Source organism: Protopterus annectens, chromosome 17.part0 (genome assembly GCF_019279795.1).
Source record: "Protopterus annectens isolate FY-2018-M chromosome 17.part0, PAN1.0, whole genome shotgun sequence".
NCBI lineage: Eukaryota > Metazoa > Chordata > Ceratodontiformes > Protopteridae > Protopterus > Protopterus annectens.
This window is the reverse complement of record NC_056751.1, coordinates 38849455-38870249: the sequence shown is the minus strand read 5'-3', so window position 1 is coordinate 38870249 and position 20795 is coordinate 38849455. Positions and strand designations below refer to the sequence as shown.

Here is a 20795-nt window from a genome sequence, read left to right as displayed (position 1 = left end):
CTGTACCCCTCAAGCTAGTTCCTCTTTGTACTCAGCTTGATTATGTAAAGCATCTGGTCTATCCCTGCCCTAGTCCCTCTTTTTGGATTCCCTGAGAACTGTGTTTGAGACCCTTCTTTAGTCTTAGATCAATAAGGACCTCCCCTAATTTAGAATAATACTTTGCTTCTGGCATTCACACTGCAAATAACTTTGTTGCTTCCAGTGTGGATGCTTTGCCTGAGTGGCAAGCAACTTTTGTTGAAAAGCCCTTTCCTTTCAAAGGGTATATTTCACTAAAAGTAATTGTCTCAGTCATTCCCCAGGGATGTTCCCAGCCATACCATGTTCTGCAGGCACTTGAACATGTATGTCTTCCACCTGAACCAAGTGGGTCTTTCCTTTTATGTAACCTGGCCTGGTTGAGTAAGAGGGTGATTTGTATGGCTGCCTGAACTAGAACAATAGAGAGAGCTGATCTCAATGGATCATCAGAAGAAAGCTTGATGTATTGATTTTTTTATTTTTGTGTAGTTGATGTTACATCATGGTGTGCACCATTATGGCCCCCATGTTTGTTTTATGATTACCTTTATTGTAATACTTAAAATGATCTCACATAATTTCTCAGACAAAAGACATTTCACCACAGGGTTTTCACAAGATTCAGTCTAGACCCAATTTTTTTATGTTTTCATCAGTAACCTTATTACAGCCTTACCCAGTCGTAATCTTACTATGTATGCTGATAATACCCTGTTGCTTAATTCTGATTAATCTGCTTCAAGGTTACAGTTTATAGATTGGACAGATTTTGACATCTTGTGGAAATATCACAAAATAAATAGATCGTAAACTCCAGTATAACTGCTATTTTGATGTTTGAAACTCCCTCAAAGTTACAGCGCTGTACCATTTACCCTGAAAGACTCTGAATGATGCAATAAAACAAGTTAATCTGCATAAATTCTGCCATTTAAACTATACTGGATGAGCAGTAGACAAAATATTCAACCAAATTAAGCTTACCTTTAAGGTTTTTAAGCCTTTATGCTTGGGAGCTGGAAGGTCAGTAGCTGAGGACATTTTCTTACCAAAGCTGGAGTATGCACTGCCAGTCATTACTATAAATTTCTCACAAAACTCAATTCTGTTTCAAGACATCATTAATAAGGTTTGTAAATGTATATAACTGCTATCAGAAGCCATCATAAAGCTGGCTGTTTACCGGTTGCAAGTAGAGTTACTCATTTTTCGTTGTAGTTCTTTTACAAATTTGTTATTCAGCATTCATGAACTTGGTTTTGAACTTAAAAAAGTAATAACAATCTCCTATACCATAAAGGCAAGTTATGAGAATAAAGTAACTTTGAGACAACCCTCATTTACCACAACTTTAGGTAGAAAAGCATTCTGTAAACCTAGACAAATGTTGAAATAATCTACCTGGAAATGTTAGACAGCAAACTCTAACAACTTTCCTAACCAGTCTCAAAGAACTTTTTCTAAATTCAGTGTTTATGTAACTGTTTCACTGACCTGAGATAAAAGAACACACATTAGTGAACTGTGCAAACTACTTGCATTAAATGTAGACTTGGAGAACATGGTAATACATCCTTATTGTCCTGAGTTTCATTGTGGTTGTCTTTTTCTTACATAATTTCATTTTGGTCATCTAACTTATTCTAATTTAACTTTGCTTGAATTTTAATATGCTTTACCTGTAACTCTGATGTGATTGTGTACCTTACTTTTACTGATGACCTGGTTATGAGTCCTTTAGCTGTTTTTTTGTCATTGTGCTTACACTTCTGTAATATTCAGTGTTGTACTGCTGCTACAGTGGAGCCAAGGACATGTGAGTAAAGGCCCTTGGGGCTAGTCCACCCACCTAGTTAACAAATCTATGTATGGAAATATACACATATAAACTTCCAGCAAACCATGCTGATTAGTGGGAGAGGTTATATCCCAGCAGTAAGACCTCTTAAGGAAGGTCCGTTTCTTGGATCAAGCTGGTAAAGTAATGTTTTGTTTTTTTATCCCCTATTGTTTATTTGTTGTATATAACATTGTGTCTAGTTGCACAACAGACAGCAAGCACATCTTCAACTTTCTGGTAGCACTTCTGAGATGTTTGGCATCACACAGTTTATAGGTTCATAGATTAGTACTAGGCTAACTGCCTTAGTGGGCCATTTTAAGCCAAACTAATTACCCAAAGTGAGAATCAAACCCTGCACCTTGTATCTGTAAGGTAAACACCTTAAACATTATGCTAGCCTCCCACCCTGCAAAACTGAGTGCTGATCTGCGCAGAAAACACTGAACACTTAAGTCTTACTGGGGGTGCACCATGGTTTTTAAGTCTTATGGAACAGTTTAATTTGAGATTGTACTGTGGCATATCTCTCAACTGTCCAGATTTTCGCAGAATGTCCAGATTTTTTTGCCTCATGTTTTCTTGGTCTGTTACTCATAACATTTGTGGTTTTTGGCAAATCATTGAGGATGAAGTCACTAAATAGTGACAGACATTCGAGTTTCAGACTTAATGTTCTTCAGAAAATGCGGAATACTAAACCTTCTATTTTAGTCACTTTCTAAGTTTATAAGAGCAATATTTAAATAGTGCCCCTTATTTTTGGCTTTGTCCAAATTTTTTAAGCTAAGAGGTTGAGAGGTATGTACTGAGGTCTGTGTTTAAGATACTTTTTATGTGTTTATCTGTATAAAATGAATACCTGTCCAGCAATTTTGAATTAAAGTCCCTTGGCATTTGCTAAAAAGTAATTGATCCTGGGGATGATTTTGTAGAGTGGTCATTCTGTTACACAGGAATTTTGCATAGGTACATTGTTTATTTGTTAACTCAGTCTTCTGTTGATCTCTGTCATGCATCAGAACTAGGCACCAAGTTGCAAAGCACCTGCTGCTTGGTGTAGAAGAATTTTTTTTTATTTGTGTCCCATTCATATTCCCTTTCCTCATTGCATGATAGCATGCCTTGTTGTGAGTTCAGGAGAATGAAGGCCTTTACTGCTATCTCACCATTTTATGCTTTTTTGACTACTATGAACAGGGTCTATATTAGAACATCGAACATTCAATTTAGCGAATGGCATTTTCGGTGCACATACATCTAACATGCCATTCGTTGAACTCTTCATACTGAGATCGCAGTACAGTGCAGATTGGAAAATTTGCCCTTTCCTCACTGTAGTATAATCTCGGAGTTGGTATATGTAATTAGCGGGGGTGGGGGCGCACAAGAACCGAATTAGATGAATGCCATTTCTGATGAAATGCCGTTCATCAAAGAAGGTTTTTGATGATTTAATATAGACCCTATGAACATACTCTTCTGTACCAGGGGGCTATCAAGCAGCACAAAAAAAATCACTGCTTTGCAAAACACACACACACGCAATTAGAACTGACATATCTAGGCTTTTTAATCCCACCTCCACTCCCTTTCCAGCCTCTGACAGTGGAAGTCAGTAGCTGAGAGTAGGTCACAGCGTCAGAATCAAGAGCTTTACCTTTGCTGCATTTAAGCTGACTGTTATTTTTAAAAGGAATATTTTGAAGAAATATGTTTCTTTATTTTGAAGACATACTTAGATTTTAAGTAGAAGGGCAGGTCTTCACAAGAAAGTAACTGAAAATAAGGGTGAGAATATGCTGTCAGCTTATATTAATTGATAATTTTCACTGTAATTTGAGTCTTGGTGACAAGTTAAATGTTATGTGGCTTACACTTTTTCTGATAGGTCATTGCCAAATTTCATATATTTGTGTTTTTTGCAGCTTCACTATATTCACAGTACCCCAGGTGGCTCTAGCTCTGTTAATCCACCAGTGGTTAGTACAGTATATGCTTACATTGGTACACCTCCAGCCCAGCGCCAGATTTCATCACTGGTGTGGCGCTTAGGACCCACTCACTTTTTGGAGGAAGTTTTGACTGCAGCTAATGTGATGAGTATTTGTGATTTGGGACCAAACTACATTGGAAGTTTTCAGGCTGTAAGCTCATCATGTAAGTATTTTGTTCACTGTGACGTAAGTGTTTTGGGTCACAGAATGATTTCATAGTTAAAAACAGTACAACTTTGTGAGGTATTCATTACAACAGCAGATAAATCATCAAAATGCATACTTCTGTAACCTTTGCTTTTGGGTAATCAAAGTGTCAGTCTTGATGTTCATCGTGCATACAGCTGCAGTCATAACAGATGGGTTCTCCTGCTGTCAGGTGGGTCCTCGGTCGGCCAAATTCCAAAGTCTAGGTCCGGCCGGGTTGTCGTACTTCTTCCTGACGTCAGTGCGACAGGGGTATAAAGGAACCAGCCAACGCCATTTTCTTCAGTCTTTCTTGCTGCGCGGTGCCCGAAGCAGAAGCAGTTCGCAAGTGCCAGTCGGCCAGCTCCTGAAATTACAAAAATTTTGAAACCGAAGTCTCCTTGAAAGCTAAGTACCCCGTTGGGGAAACTTTTCTTGCCTCAGACCGTTAATAATTGTATTTCATGTGGGAAGCAAATACCGCTTAAGGATTTCCATTCCCTCTGTATACCTTGTTTAGGCCCAGACCACGACGTCTCGGTCTGTCGCTTTTGTGCTACATTCAACAAACGTACCATTAAGCGTCGGGCGGAGTTCGCCAAGCATTATTTTGGAAATACTTTTAACTATATTATGTCGTCGGATACTCCGACTCCAGTTTTGTCTAAAAAACGCAAAGATAAAGACTTACACATGAGGTCCGCGGCCTCTACTGACACCACACCAAAGCCGACTACACGTGGTCCGGTTCTCAGCGAGGCGCCTACGCAGCCCCTGACTACCGACGGCACTTCATTGGTGGTGTCTCCTGTGCCCGAGGTCGCAGGCTCCTCGGCTCACACCCTTTTGAAGACTCTGATGCAGAGGAGTCCATTCCTTCTGTATCCCCCCCAGAGGATTACTCATTTGGGGAAACTTTGCATACCTTAAGGGAACACTTCCACTGGGAAGGCCAAGATTATTTAGATTCCAAGAAAAGGCTTAGGGAATTTCTCTTGCTACCTCAGCACAGGCCTCTGGCTATACCTCCTGTCTTGGACATCCTAGATGATGTTTACTCGGGGGAAGGTTTTGCCCCCCCCTTAACCCGGAAATTTCCCTTTTTTGCCATTCCCCAGTTCAAAAAGTCCTGCCACTCTTTACGGGGATCCTTTGCCACAGAAACCACATGTATGTTTTTTGTTTCTTTTTAAAGTAATATCTGCTTTAACAAATCTAGGAGTTTCAGACCGCTGCATTGATTGATTTAATGAGAGTACCAGACACCTCTTCCCTAACTAATATTTAGAGAATCCCCATAGGCCCCTCAGATGTAATCAGCTGTGGTTTTCCCAGTACAGCTGCATCAGATATATGCACAGTCTCAGCACACATGCTGGTAGACAGTTCCATGTAGGCCTCCAACGGGGTTGTGTCAGAGGGAACCGATGTTGGCACTGGACGGTCCTCGGGTTCTTCATCCTACCCGATGGAGATGTTCGATGAAGGCTGGACAGCAGCAGGATCAGTATGTGCCTTATTTGCTTTTTTTGTCAAGTGGAGGCTGACCTTCAGGGTGGCCAGCTTGGTACCCTCAGACAAAAGCTTCAGATGTTGATTTTCTAAATAGAGAGGGGCAACAGATGACTGCAGACTGTCATAGGGACAAATGTCACATTGTGTATGGTCATGTGCAGCACCCAAACAAAAAAGGCACTTTTGTCTATCTTTATGGGGGATCTACCTTCTGCACTCACATTTTCCCTTCCTGGAGGACATAAAAGGTTTCTTAAGAGACTGGTATAAGAGTTAGCCTCAACTCCAAGTGTGTAGGCCAGAGTTTAAGCACTTGAGAGTTCACTGGAAGTATTGGTTAGGACCATGTGCCAAAGAGGTACGGTTACCTTGTGGGCCACCAGGAATAGTATTCATCCCTGATTAGTAGAAGCTGGATCCTGTTCTGGTTGTTCATTTCTGTGGAAGACCTGGGAGATGTACACAGTGAGATGCTTTCCTTCCAGAGTATCAACACTATCTTTCCCTGTACCCCTCAAGCTAGTTCCTCTTTGTACTCAGCTTGATTATGTAAAGCATCTGGTCTATCCCTGCCCTAGTCCCTCTTTTTGGATTCCCTGAGAACTGTGTTTGAGACCCTTCTTTAGTCTTAGATCAATATGGACCTCCCCTAATTTAGAATAATACTTTGCTTCTGGCATTCACACTGCAGATAACTTTGTTGCTTCCAGTGTGGATGCTTTGCCTGAGTGGCAAGCAACTTTTGTTGAAAAGCCCTTTCCTTTCAAAGGGTATATTCCACTAAAAGAAATTGTCTCGGTCATGCCCCAGGGATGTTCCCAGCCATACCATGTTCTGCAGGCACTTGAACATGTATGTCTTCCACTTGAACCAAGTGGGTCTTTCCTTTTATATAACCTGGCCTGGTTGAGAAAGAGGGTGATTTGTATGGCTGCCTGAACTAGAACAATAGAGAGAGCTGATCTCAATGGATCATCAGAAGAAAGCTTGATGTATTGATTTTTTATTTTTGTGTAGTTGATGTTACATCATGGTGTGCACCATTATGGCCCCCATGTTTGTTTTATGATTACCTTTATTGTAATAATTAAAATGATCTCACATAATTTCTCAGACAAAAGACATTTCACCTCAGGGTTTTCACAAGATTCAGTCTAGACCCAATTTTTTTATGTTTTCATCAGTAACCTTATTACAGCCTTACCCAGTCGTAATCTTACTGTGTATGCTGATAATACCCTGTTGCTTAATTCTGATTAATCTACTTCAAGGTTACAGTTTATAGATTGGACAGATTTTGACATCTTGTGGAAATATCACAAAATAAATAGATCGTAAACTCCAGTATAACTGCTATTTTGATGTTTGAAACTCCCTCAAAAGTTACAGCGCTGTACCATTTACTCTGAAAGACTCTGAATGATGCAATAAAACAAGTTAATCTGCATAAATTCTGTCATTTAAACTATACTGGATGAGCAGTAGACAAAATATTAAACCAAATTAAGCTTACTTTTAAGGTTTTTAAGCCTTTATGCTTGGGAGCTGGAAAGTCAGTAGCTGAGGACATTTTCTTACCAAAGCTGGAGTATGCACTGCCAGTCATTACTATAAATTTCTCACAAAACTCAATTCTGTTTCAAGACATCATTAATAAGGTTTGTAAATGTATGTAACTGTTATCAGAAGCCATCACTGCTTACTTCTTCATAAAGCTGGCTGTTTACCGGTTGCAAGTAGAGTTACTCATTTTTCGTTGTAGTTCTTTTACAAATTTGTTATTCAGCATTCATGAACTTGGTTTCGAACTTAAAAGTAATAACCATCTCCTATACCATAAAGACAAGTTATGAGAATAAAGTAACTTTGAGACAACCCTCATTTACCACAACTTTAGGTAGAAAAGCATTCTGTAAACCTAGACAAATGTTGAAATAATCTACCTGGAAATGTTAGACAGCAAACTCTAACAACTTTCTTAACCAGTCTCAAAGAGCTTTTTCTAAATTCAGTGTTTATGTAACTGTTTCACTGACCTGAGATAAAAGCAACACAAACTAGTGAACTGTGCAAACTACTTGCATTAAATGTAGACTTGGAGAACATGGTAATACATCCTTATTGTCCTGAGTTTCATTGTGGTTGTCTTTTTCTTATATAATTTCATTGTGGTCATCTAACTTATTCTAATTTAACTTTGCTTGAATTTTAATATGCTTTACCTGTAACTCTGATTTGATTGTGTACCTTACTTTTACTGATGACCTGGTTATGAGTCCTTTAGCTGTTTTTTGTCATTGTGCTTTCACTTCTGTAATATTCAGTGTTGTACTGCTGCTACAGTGAAGCCAAGGACATGGGAGTAAAGGCCCTTGGGGCTAGTCCACCCACCTAGTTAACAAATCTATGTATGGAAATATACACATATAAACTTCCAGCAAACCATGCTGATTAGTGGGAGAGGTTATATCCCAGCAGTAAGACCTCTTAAGGAAGGTCCTTTTCTTGGATCAAGCTGGTAAAGTAATGTTTTGTTTTTTATCCCCTATTGTTTATTTGTTGTATATAACATTGTGTCTAGTTGCACAACAGACAGCAAGCACATCTTCAACTTTCTGGTAGCAATTCTGAGATGTTTGGCATCACACAGTTTATAGGTTCATAGATTAGTACTAGGCTAACTGCCCTAGTGGGCCATTTTAAGCCAAACTAATTACCCAAAGTGAGAATCAAACCCTGCACCTTGTGTCTGTAAGTTAAACACCCTAAACATTATGCCAGCCTCCCACCCTGCAAAACTGAGTGCTGATCTGCACAGAAAACACTGAACACTTAAGTCTTACTGGGGGTGCACCATGGTTTTTAAGTCTTATGGAACAATTTAATTTGAGATTGTACTGTGGCATATCTCTCAACTGTCCAGATTTTCGCAGAATGTCCAGATTTTTTTGCCTCATGTTTTCTTGTTCTGTTTCTCATAACATTTGTGGTTTTTGGCAAGTCATTGAGGATGAAGTCACTAAATAGTGACAGACATTTGAGTTTCAGACTTAATGTTCTTCAGAAAATGCATAATACTAAACCTTCTATTTTAGTCACTTTCTAAGTTTATAAGAGCAATATTTAAATAGTGCCCCTTATTTTTGGCTTTGTCCAAATTTTTTAAGCTAAGAGGTTGAGAGGTATGTACTGAGGTCTGTGTTTAAGATACTTTTTATGTGTTTATCTGTATAAAATGCATACCTGTCCCAGCAATTTTGAATTAAAGTCCCTTGGCATTTGCTAAAAAGTAATTGATCCTGGGGATGATTTTGTGAAGTGGTCATTCTGTTGCATAGGAATTTTGCATAGGTACATTGTTTATTTGTTAACTCAGTCTTCTGTTGATCTCTGTCATGCATCAGAAGTAGGCACCAAGTTACAAAGCACTTGCTGCTTGGTGTAGAAGAATTTTTTTTATTTGTGTCCCATTCATATTCCCTTTCCTCATTGCATGATAGCATGCCTTGGTGTGAGTTCAGGAGGAATGAAGGCCTTTACTGCTGTCTCACCATTTTATGCTTTTTTGACTGCTATGAACAAGGTCTATATTAGAACATCGAACATTCAGTTTAACTATTGGCATTTTCGGTGCACCTACATCTAACATGCCATTCGTTGAACTCTTCATACTGAGATCGCAGTACAGTGCAGATTGGAAAATTTGCCCTTTCCTCACTGTAGCGCAATCTCGGAGTTGGTATATGTAATTAGCGGGGGTGGGGGCGCACAAGAGCAGAATTAGATGAACGCCATTTCTGATGAAATGCCGTTCGTCAAAGAAGGTTTTCGATGATTTAATATAGACCCTATGAACATACTCTTCTGTACCAGGGGGCTATCAAGCAGCACAAAAAAATCACTGCTTTGCAAAACACACACACACGCAATTAGAGCTGACATATCTAGGCTTTTTAATCCCACCTCCACTCCCTTTCCAGCCTCTGACAGTGAAAGTCAGTAGCTGAGAGTAGGTCACAGCATCAGAATCAAGAGCTATACCTTTGCTGCATTTAAGCTGACTGTTATTTTTAAAAGGAATATTTTGAAGAAATATGTTTCTTTATTTTGAAGACATATACTTAGATTTTAAGTAGAAGGGCAGGTCTTCACAAGAAAGTAACTGTAGATAAGGGTGAAAATATGCTGTCAGCTTATATTAATTGATAATTTTCACTGTAATTTGAGTCGTGGTGACAAGTTAAATGTTATGTGGCTTACACTTTTTCTGATAGGTCATTGCAAAATTTCATATATTTGTGTTTTTTTGCAGCTTCACTATATTCACAGTACCCCAGGTGGATCTAGCTCTGTTAATCCACCAGTGGTTAGTACAGTATATGCTTACATTGGTACACCTCCAGCCCAGCGCCAGATTTCATCACTGGTGTGGCGCTTAGGACCCACTCACTTTTTGGAGGAAGTTTTGACTGCAGCTAATGTGATGAGTATTTGTGATTTGGGACCAAACTACATTGGAAGTTTTCAGGCTGTAAGCTCATCATGTAAGTATTTTGTTCACTGTGACGTAAGTGTTTTGGGTCACAGAATGATTTCATAGTTAAAAACAGTACAATTTTGTGAGGTATTCATTACAACAGCAGATAAATCATCAAAATGCATACTTCTGTAACCTTTGCTTTTGGGTAATCAAAGTGTCAGTCTTGTTTCATTTAGTGAAAATTCCAAAGCAGCATACTTTCACCCCTTCCCCAGCATTGTGTATTAGAATGCATGCCTTCTGAAAGCAGTACTTTCTTTAATTGTGTTTTGCTACATACAAAAACAAACATTAATGACTACAATAAAGAATTGTTTAAGTTGTCATAACGTCTAGCTTGAAAACCTGGTAAATAACTGATAGGTTTGATGAATAATGTAAAATGCTTGTATTTTTTCACAGAACTAAAAATCAGGTAGAAATGAGAAGGAAAAGGTGGTAAGCATAAGTCTGCTTTTTTGCCTGTACTCAAATGTGCTGTGACCCCAGAGGTGGTATATATAGAGGCAGGAGGTATGGGGTCAAGTCCCCACAAGGGAGGTGTAGGGAAGTGTAAAAGATTGATGGTCTGTGATTCTAAATATCGATTAATAGCTATATGTATATATCTACAGACTAATATGCACACCCTCACAGACACACACAAGTTTTACAGGATGTAAGAGGGAGGTTGTCCTTCCACTGGCAGTTATCTAAATGATTTGACAGTCTATTATTATACTAGGTACATCACACATCCTTAATATTAATTTTCATCTTATATGCTTGCCATTGTATTCATTGGCTATATAATAATTAGTGTACCATAATAATTGCAGGGAGGAAGGCTTCCATTAGTAGAAAAGCCATGCATTGTAGTAAGCAAAATCTGGCATAGGTCATTTGTTTCTATAGCATAAAAGGATGAAGCCGTGTTGACAACACACATGACTTGAGATCAAGTAGTAGTTCATGGGTAGGAGGACAGTGGGAGCTGGTTGCTTATGTCAGCTCACCTGCTCTTGGTAGAGGGAGAAGTGGTGCCTAGTATGCAGCATGTGGACCGGGGACATGTACTTGACTCCTTGAGCAGACAAAGATCTTATAGAGGTATTAGAGGAATTTTGGAAATGTTATGAAAATTTGTCTAAAGCAAAGGAATGTGAAAACCAAGAATGAGCACAAATGGAATTATTAATGGAAGATATAATTATGCCAAGGTTAGAGGAAGATGAAGAGTAGCCAGTAATAGTTAAGATAGGAGATGAAATAAAATGGTGATGTATAATCAATCTGTAGGGAAATCATCAAGAACAGATGGTATTCCTGTGGAAGTCTAGAAGTTAGAAAAGAAGAAAGTGGTAACGATCTTGGCAGGTTTTGTTTAAAAGTATTTTAAAAGGTGGGGAAAGACCAGCATCTTTGAAGAAAGCTGTTGTGGCTGTAGTACCCAAAGAAAGTAAAGACCGATCACATCCAGTTTCATATAGACTCATTTCAATTTAAAGCAAGATTATAAAGTGTTTGTCTGTACTAGTTAAAATAATTGCAGAGGTGTGATCAAAATTGATATGTATGGGTCATTGTGGTTTTCTGGAGATGAGGCAACCATTCAACAACATTAATACAGCACTAATGACCCAGACGGAAACAGATTGTAAGAAAATTCCACCGTTGTTGGCGGATCTAATGAAGAGAAAGTATTTGACAGAGTAAGCAGGGATTTTATGAGGAGGGCAATGGAAGCATTTGCATTTCCGATACAGTAATAAGGTTAATTTATTATTTGTTTATTTATTTACACTTGTTTACCGGGAAAGTCTGACTGGGCCAGAAGCCCATTTTCAGTGGAGGCCCAGGGAGAAAAGCTCCACAGAAATATAAGCAATATACAGTAATTAGATAGTACAATTATATACATATAGTAAGATGCAGAATACACATCTTGTAGTTAGTCTATACAAAGTAGTCAATGCAGTTTGCTAGTAGATACAGGTTCAAAAAGAAAAACAAGCATTTCAGTGAAGATCACTGTGAGAAGAAATTAAGTTAGTAGTGTCTACATATTAAATAATAGTTATGACCAAATGAGATTTCTTTTATATATATTTATTTCTGAGTAGTAGTAAACACCGAGGAGAGGGAGAAAATGAGGTAAAGAGTGGATAGTGTGTTGAGAGAGTTATAGATATCTTGTCAGTCAGGTTTGTCACAGGAACAATTAATAATAATTAGAAGGTTATGTGAAGGATTGGAGGCAAGAATTTAAGTGTGAGGGTTCCTCTCTCAAAAGTTGTGTTGGAACGGAAGGACCAGGCAGGGCTGTCTTCTTTCTCTTTGTTATTTGATTTATATTTAGAGCCATTGACAAAAAATAAGGAACTCAGAAATTCAAGGATATAATTGGTATGGTAATCAAGAAACATTGACTTTATTTGTTGGTATTAGTTTGTACTTGATAAATACAGAAAAGGACATTTATGTGTTGTGGGACATTTCAAAACAGCAAAATTATGTATTTGCACACTAATAGTACACCCATATTTATGGGGACATGATAAGATGAAGTATTTAGGAGTATGGATTTAAAAACATTTCTATGACAGCTGAGGTTATGTGGGAAGAGATTAAACAAAAGAAATACAAAAACTGAGAAAATGGTAACTCTTGCTTATTGATATGGATAGAAAGATACAATCAGTGAAAATGTTTTAGCCCCTTTAGTATATATAAGGGTCAGGCATGTTTTTATCAACCAAAGGAGAAGTTGTGGACCATTATCAAGGATTAAAGGAATTCATCTGGGAAGGGAGGAGGGCAAGAATTAAGTTGAATAAGTTGAAACTTACAGTAGAACAAGGTGGCTTTGGATTACCTGATCTGAAGGGATATTTTAGAATTACTGAGTTAAGGCTTGTAAACATAACACAAGATTAAGGCTAAAATTCAAAAAGGAAAGGGATGGCGAAGCAAGGTGGGAGTGCAAGAAAAGAGGAGAGAGTGGGATTTGGGATGCAGATCCTAGGGGAGAATAACAACCGTTTAGAATATTATATTCGTAAAGTTGTGGAAAGTATTCTAAGAACTAAGCTAACAATGAAATGGAGAAGGAAGATTTTGACTATATGGATGACTGCAATTAGGGGTACAGAAAATTGACAGGAGGGAGCTAGAGTTTATTGGAGAAAACTGTCAAAGGAACCATGGTATTGGAAAAAATAGGTAGAGTGATCAAATGGTGGAAATTGAAAAAGGGTAATTGTGAGGGTGATGTTCAGGGAAGAGTTAAGACAGGCACTGGGTGGCAGTGAAGAGCTACTTAATAGCTGGGTAACTACAGCAGAGCTAGTAAGAGAAATGGCTAGAAAGGTGTTTGGTGTGACATCTGGAAAGAGGAAGGAGGACAAGGAGACCTGGTAGTGAAATGAAGAAGGACAGGAGAGTATACAGAGAAAGAGGTTGGCGAAGAAGAAGTGGGATTGTCAAAGAGATGAAAGTAGACAAGAGTATAAGGAGATGAGGTGCATGGCAAAGAGAGAGGTGGTGAAGGCTAAGGATAAGGCATATGAAGAGTTGCCTAAAAGGTTGGACACTAAGGAGGGAGAAAAGGACCTGTACCAATTGGCTAGACAGAGGGACCGAGCTAGTAAAGATGTGCCTTCTGGAGCATTTCTCCCCGGGCCTCCGCTGAAAACAGGATCTGTGGAACCTAGTCGGACTTTCCCGGTCAACAAATGTTAAATAAATAAATAAATACATAAATGTGCAGCAGGTAAGGGTGATAAAGGATAATGAAGGAAACTTACAAGCGAGGAGAGTGTGTTGAGCAGATGGAGAGAGTACTTTGAGGGGTTGATGAATTAAGAGAATGAGAGGGAAAGAAGGTTGGATGATGTGCGGGTAGTGAATCATGAAGTGCAGTGGATTAGCAAGGAGGAAGTAAGGATAGCTATGAAGAGGATGAAGAACGGAAAGGCTGTTGGTCCAGATGACATACCTGTGGAAGCATGGAGGTGAAATGGCAGTGGAGTTTTTAACTAGATTGTTTAATGAAATCTTGGAAAGTGAGAGGATGCCTGAGGAATGGAGAAGTGTTTTGGTACCGATTTTTAAGAATAAGGGTGATGTGCAGAGCTGTAGTAACTACAGAGGGATTAAACTGATCAGTCACAGCATGAAGTTATGGGAAAGAGTAGGGAAGCTAGGTTAAGAAGGGAGGTGATGATTAGTGATCAGCAGTATGGTTTCATGCCAGGAAAGAGCACTACAGATGCGATGTTTGCTCTGAGAATGTTGATGGAGAAGTACAGAGAAGGTCAGAAGGGAATTGCATTGTGTTTTGTGGATTTATATCCTTGAAGCCTTGGTATCACCAATAAGTGCACAATAACCTCCTCATTTGTGTTAAAAAGAAATTTATTTCACAATAAAATAATCCACACTGAAAAGTGATATGAAATAAAGTTAAGTGCTTTCATCCACTACAATGTGGGCTTCTTCAGAACATCATTGATGGAAACAATATGGCTTAAATTCAAAAGTTGGCACCAAAAACAACTGTTTTTCTTTTAAAGCCGTATGCACATACTGTTTAAGCATAATCATATGAATGCATTCATAGTAAATATAAACACCTTTTATGCATTCATATATCATTCATCATACCATGATTCTATCTGTACTTATTAAATATTTTTATATCATTTTTTTATATATATAAAAACACTGAATTCATAGTAAGAAACAAGTTAGTATAACTAATGTGAGTGTCTAATCATATTTGGAAATATGATCAAACCAAGCACTTAATTTCATATTTTGCTATACACTATATACTAATATACTAAATAATTAATGTGCTAAATACATAATATTAAATAGCAAGTACAATACTTAAGTACTGGTGTCATTCAAAGGGGATCCAATGCCTGTCAGCTTGGGATGATAACCTGTCACCTACCCCATAGTGCCTTTCAAGGCTCAAAAGACAAACCCACCTCGGATAAGAAACTAAGAGTAATGCTACTCAACCTCAAGATGCTAGCATGGAGAACATCGATATCTGTGCAGTAACAGAAACCCACAGAGCGCCGAGCACACCAACAGGTTATACCTATAATTATCATACCGCCCCAAAATCAAACTTGACCGAATCCACAAAAAGGAGGGGGAGACGAGATTTCATCAATAATATCCACACCCTCCAGGTTGGTGGGAAAGCACGAAGCATCAGAGACTATCCACAAATAACTACAAAACTGCCTTCCAGTTTTTATAGCTCCTGCTACAGACAGACTCTCCTCCTCCCAGAACCCCACCCCGGGCTCCTGGAGAGAGAACAAAAAAAATAAGGGTCTCTCCAAACACCATTATATTGGGGCGACTTCCAACTACCCAACATAGACTGGGAGCATTACAAGGTTCCTAGAATTTATAAACTCAAATGCTATGGAACAACCACTCCCCACAGAGAGGAAGGAAAACATACTGGACCTGATCATCCACAACATGGGGGATATGCCAGACCAGAAGTGTATCCCCCTCACTGGTAAGATCAGACCATAAACTAATGCACAAGAGAGGAAAACATACTGGACCTGATCATCAACATGGGGACTCTGGGCCCAGACCCAGAAGTCCCCCCACTGGTAAGATCAGACCATAACACCCTCACTATGCCCAGAAATTTATAAACTCATTCTGTAAACACCTTCAGGAATGCATGGATCAATCCCAAATAAAACCAAGATTCAATCCCTCCAAAAAGGTAGACATCCTGTCTGGTGGACCCCAGCCATAAACAAACTATACAAATAAGGAGGAAGCTACTAAAATGATAGAGCAAAATAGTTATGTTAGGAACCTGGGTGGTAATTTCCAGATATGCAGAGAATTAGTCCAAAAACAAAAAAATACACTGAACCCACAGACATTGCCAACATCGGCAAATATATATATCCCAGCTGAGAGTGCCCCCTACATGCTCATGTCAGAAAGTAACCTCCCCTCCAAAGCAAAAACACAGCATCAATGGGACAGGACGTGTCCCGGCTGCATCCTACATGAACTCTAAGAAGAGCTAAACCCAAACATAAAACTACTGTTCAATCTCAGCCTTACTACAGGATATGTGCCCAAAGAGTGGCGACAGCAACACAGTGGTCCCTCTCCATAAAGGTGCTAAGCCCCTGACTAGCTTGGTCTGCAGCTATGGAAAAGGATCATCCTGACCTCATATATAAAGATATTGGGGACCCACACCACACCTCACACCCAGTTAGGCTTTTTTGTTAAGGGCAGATCTGCCTCTCTAAACCTGGATGATTTCTTTGAAACAGTCACCAGGTGGTCCACACAGCCTACCTGCTTGCATTATAAATAAGCTCACCAGCTTAAATATAAACCCCTATGTCACTAGATGGATTGCAAACTGGCTCAAGTCACAGAACCCACATGGTTAGAATTGCTGAGCCATGTCGCACTCACCACAGTTACAAAGTGGTGTCCACAAGGCTCAGTCCTGGACCCTGTCTTGTTCGGTATATATTTCAAGCATCCTCAATAAAAAGGGCCTCATAGAAACAGACAACAGACAACTGGCCAGAGCCAAGGGCCAGCCAAACGCCAAAAGTGTATAGTCATCCCCTTGGCAAAAAAAAGTGTGCTCAATTACCACACAGGTGGTAATCCATTAAACAGAAGAAGCAATTAGGGACCTGGGGACCCAAGTTCAAAATGGTTAAATTCATTTTATATAGCCCACCTAATCATGAAGGGATCTCGATCAGCCTCTATCAGAGGTCATCGCGTTCTTTACTCATTCCTCCCATCAGCCCCCATAATTGTACAAATGCCCCTTTGGGATGTACCTTACCAGACACCTGCAGCAACTGGAAAGACCCCAAAAGTACCTCACCAAGAGGATCAAAGGGCTCAAACAGATGCCATATGCTGCCCAGTTAAAGAAACTCCAGCTCTACTCAGTGGCATACCGCCTGTTCAGAGGCGATCTGTGCCTCACGGATAAAGCCATGTCCATCCCCGAATTAATGGGCATGCTGCACCTCAGAAAATCAAATCCCATCAGAGACTTGAACCTCAGCACTGAAATAAATAGGACATAACCCAGAGGCTCCCTTCACTCTGGAATAAAATCCCAGTCCAGGTTAGGCAAAGTCCCTCATTGACTCTATTCAAGAGGAATCTTGATGAGTGGATGGGAGATCGTAGGTTTAGGTATCACTTCTGTGTCACTGTTAGACAGAGGCACAGTATACTAACCTCAAAAGGGCATAGCAAAATAAATTTAAATGGGTGAAGCCAAACAGATTCTGGCTAGGCTTATAAATGCTATGAACCTATGAACCTATGAACTATATAAGAATTAGGTAGTTGTATGATGTACCCTTGTATCAAAAAGTACAAAACTGCACTAACCAAATAACTAATTTCAACAATTGACAGATAATGCAAAATAAAAATGCTAATAATGAATGTAGTAAGACTACTACACCCAAATATAACATCTAAATATCTAAATATAACAAATAGTATTATATAACAACATCAGTATGATCCTGACTATTTAGTATGTTGAGCTAAAATAATGATGAAAAGTGTTTTCCTACATAATTATATGTTAAAATGTGAAGAAAACATTGAAAATGTCTCTACCTATATCTGATGATATTGGTCAAATCAGTATCACATAATATTAAACTCACATAATATTAAACTATTTCTTTGTGGATTTAGAGAAAGCATATGACAGGGTGCCTAAAGAGGAGTTGTGGTATTGTATGAGGAAGTCGGGAGTGTCAGAGAAGTATATAAGAGTGGTACAGGATATGTACAAGGGTAGTGTGATAGTGGTGAGGTCTGCGGTGGGAGTGACAGATGCATTTAAGGTGGAGGTGGGATTACATCAAGGATCAGCTTTGAGCCCTTTCTTATTTGCAATGGTGCTGGACAGGTTGACAGACAAGATCAGACAGGAGTCCCCGTGGACTGTGATGTTTTTAGATGACATTGTGATCTGTAGTGAGAGTAGGGAACAGGTGGAGGAGACCCTGGAGAGGTGGAGATATGCTCTAGAGAGAAGAGGAATGAAGGTCAGCAGGACTAAGACAGAATATATGTTTGTGAATGAGAGGGAGGATAGAGGAATGGTGACGATGCAGGGAGTAGAGGTGGTGAAGGTGGAGGAGTTTAAGTACTTGGGATCAACAGTTCAGAGTAATGGTGAGTGTGGAAGAGAGGTGAAGAAGAGAGTACAGGCAGGATGGAGTGGGTGGAGAAGAGTGTCAGGAGTGATTTGTGACAGACTAGTACCAGTAAGAGTGAAAGGGAAGGTCTACAAAGAGGGTAGTGAGACCAGCTATGTTATATGGGTTGGAGCCAGTGGCTTGACAAAAAGGCAGGAGTCAGAGTTTGACGTGGCAGAGTTGAAGATGTTAAGATTTGCACTGGGTGTGACGAGGATGGACAGGATTAGGAATAAGTATATCAGAGGCTCAGCCCAGGTTGGAATGTTTGGAGACAAAGCCAGAGAGGCAAGATTACATTGGTTTGGACATGTGCTGAGGATGGATGCAGAGTATATTGGGAAAAAGATGCTAAGGATGATGCTGCCAGGTAACAGGAAAAGAGGGAGGCATAAGATAAGTTTTATGGATGTGGTGAGAGAGGGCATGCAGGTGGTTGATGTGACAGAGCAAGATGCAGAGGACAGGAAGAAATGGAAACAGTTGATCTGCTGTGGTGACCCCTAACTGGAGCAGCCGAAAGAAGAAGAAGGAAAAGGTAATAGAATTGAATGAAGCCAAGGAGAAGTTTGTACTGCTGGTTCAGAGACTATCTTCATTCCCTACCAGAGATTGATATCAGATATAGGGAAAAGAATAGCAAGAGTCCTAAATGAAAGACCTGCTCTGGTAGAGTTTTCTAGTCGAATCTAGAATGGAAGCTGCTGTTAAAAAAGGGGGATAATTAGTAGGATGTGTGAAGTATTTCATGGTAACTATAAGAATCAATCGGAGGAGGTTAGAGAAGATTGGGATGAGAGAGTGGAAAAGCAGTTTACAAGAGAACAGTAGGAGGTCATATGTATGATTTCAGGTATGCAACAAAGTCCAGAAGGTTTAGGATTTTCCCTTGAAGTGTTTACATAGGTATTTTTATACCCAAGCAGACTTCTGTGAACTTTTTCATCTGGTAGATGGCAAATGTTAGAGGTGTAATGAGAAAGATACATGTAACTGAGAACATGTGTTTGAGTGTGTAATGAGACTGCAGATTTAAAAAATTCCCTACAGAATGCACTGTCAGAAAAACTGAGCGAGCAAATAACTCTGACTAAAGAATTGATTATTTTGAGTTGAGGCACAGGATCTGAATTACCAAGACATAGTAAGACCTTGTTAAGTTTAATTCCGTCGGCTGCCAACATTGCAATTACTGGAAAATGGAAATCAAAATGAATCCAACTGTATTAGAAGTATTGAACATTGTAAAACAGGTAGAAGAACTGGAAGTGGGATCTTAAGAAAAGGGAAGATGAAAATGACATATAAATGAAATCTGTGGGAACAGTGCATGCAAAATAATGTTCAGGAGGACGAGTGAGGTTTAAGGGAAGGCAGGAATTGTGCAGTTCATGCAGTGTTGAACTAAATGAGAGTTATGTGGTGAAAAAAAACATACATGCAATGTGTAATGTATGTAAATGAAAAATGTTAATATGGTTTGTTTTCTTTTATATTAATGTATGTATACTTATAGCTTAAGTGATAATTTAGTAAAGGTGTTAACACTATTGGTTATTCTAAGAGAGGGTAGTCAGAGCAGATCATCATCCACCATGATAAGGCATTAGTCAGTGCACTTTTTCTTAAGACTAAAAGTTAGTTTACTGAAAGCATTCAAGTTCTTGTTCGTATCTGGTAAGAGACTAGAGATAAGATGATGACAGACAGCAGTGTGTAATTGGGAACACAGGCTGTGACATGGACTTTGGTATATTTAATTTTAGAATAGATAATGCCTGTGAATGCAGACTTGAGTTTGAGGCAGCTGCTTATATTTGGAGGGAAAACTTCCTTGTCAGAAAATGCATATAGTTTTTTTTTTGTGTTTGCAGTGAGTTTAAATGGGTTAGTAGTTTTGAAAATGTAGTTATTTGTTTGTTTCTTGATTGTTTTCATTGAAAAGTATGGGGAAGTGTGATGTGGTTTCAAACATAGATGGGAAGCAGCAACTACATGCAAGAGCAGCCTACCATACAGTGTGTGAAAGTAGCTCTCAACTTAAAAAAAAACTGGTATTCAAAAGAGCTGTTATGTATAATATCTGTGAAAGATTGTTATTTATTTTTTATTAATTTGTTTGACATTTGTTTACAGGGACAGTCCAACTGGACCAGAGAGTGCCTGGGGGAATAGTTCTACAGTCACAATCTTTTAAAAATCAAGCACAGCTATTTTAAATCACAAAGTATCATGTTATACTACAAAACATAAAGTACAGATAATTTATAGGTTCATAGGTTGGTACTAGGCTATCGGTCCTAGGGCCTATACAAGCCTAGCAATAACAATTCCCTGGGTATTTCTTCCCAAACTATTTGCTTCCCTGTACCCCTGTCTAGCAGGGCAACTGGTGTGATCCCTGGGGTGAATTTCCTTTCTCCCATCCAATCGTCAAGGTTCCTTTTGAA

General features: G+C 39.1%; 1 protein-coding gene across 1 annotated transcript in view; it reads left to right on the top strand.

Moving 5' to 3' along the window:
• WDFY3 (WD repeat and FYVE domain containing 3) overlaps positions 1 to 20795 on the top strand; it is a 5086165-nt gene that overhangs the window by 2643438 nt on the left and 2421932 nt on the right. Inside the window, exon 21 of the mRNA XM_044059488.1 lies at positions 3793 to 4024. Within this exon, the coding sequence (XP_043915423.1) occupies positions 3793 to 4024 (232 nt within the window). The remainder of the gene's footprint in view (positions 1 to 3792; positions 4025 to 20795) is intronic.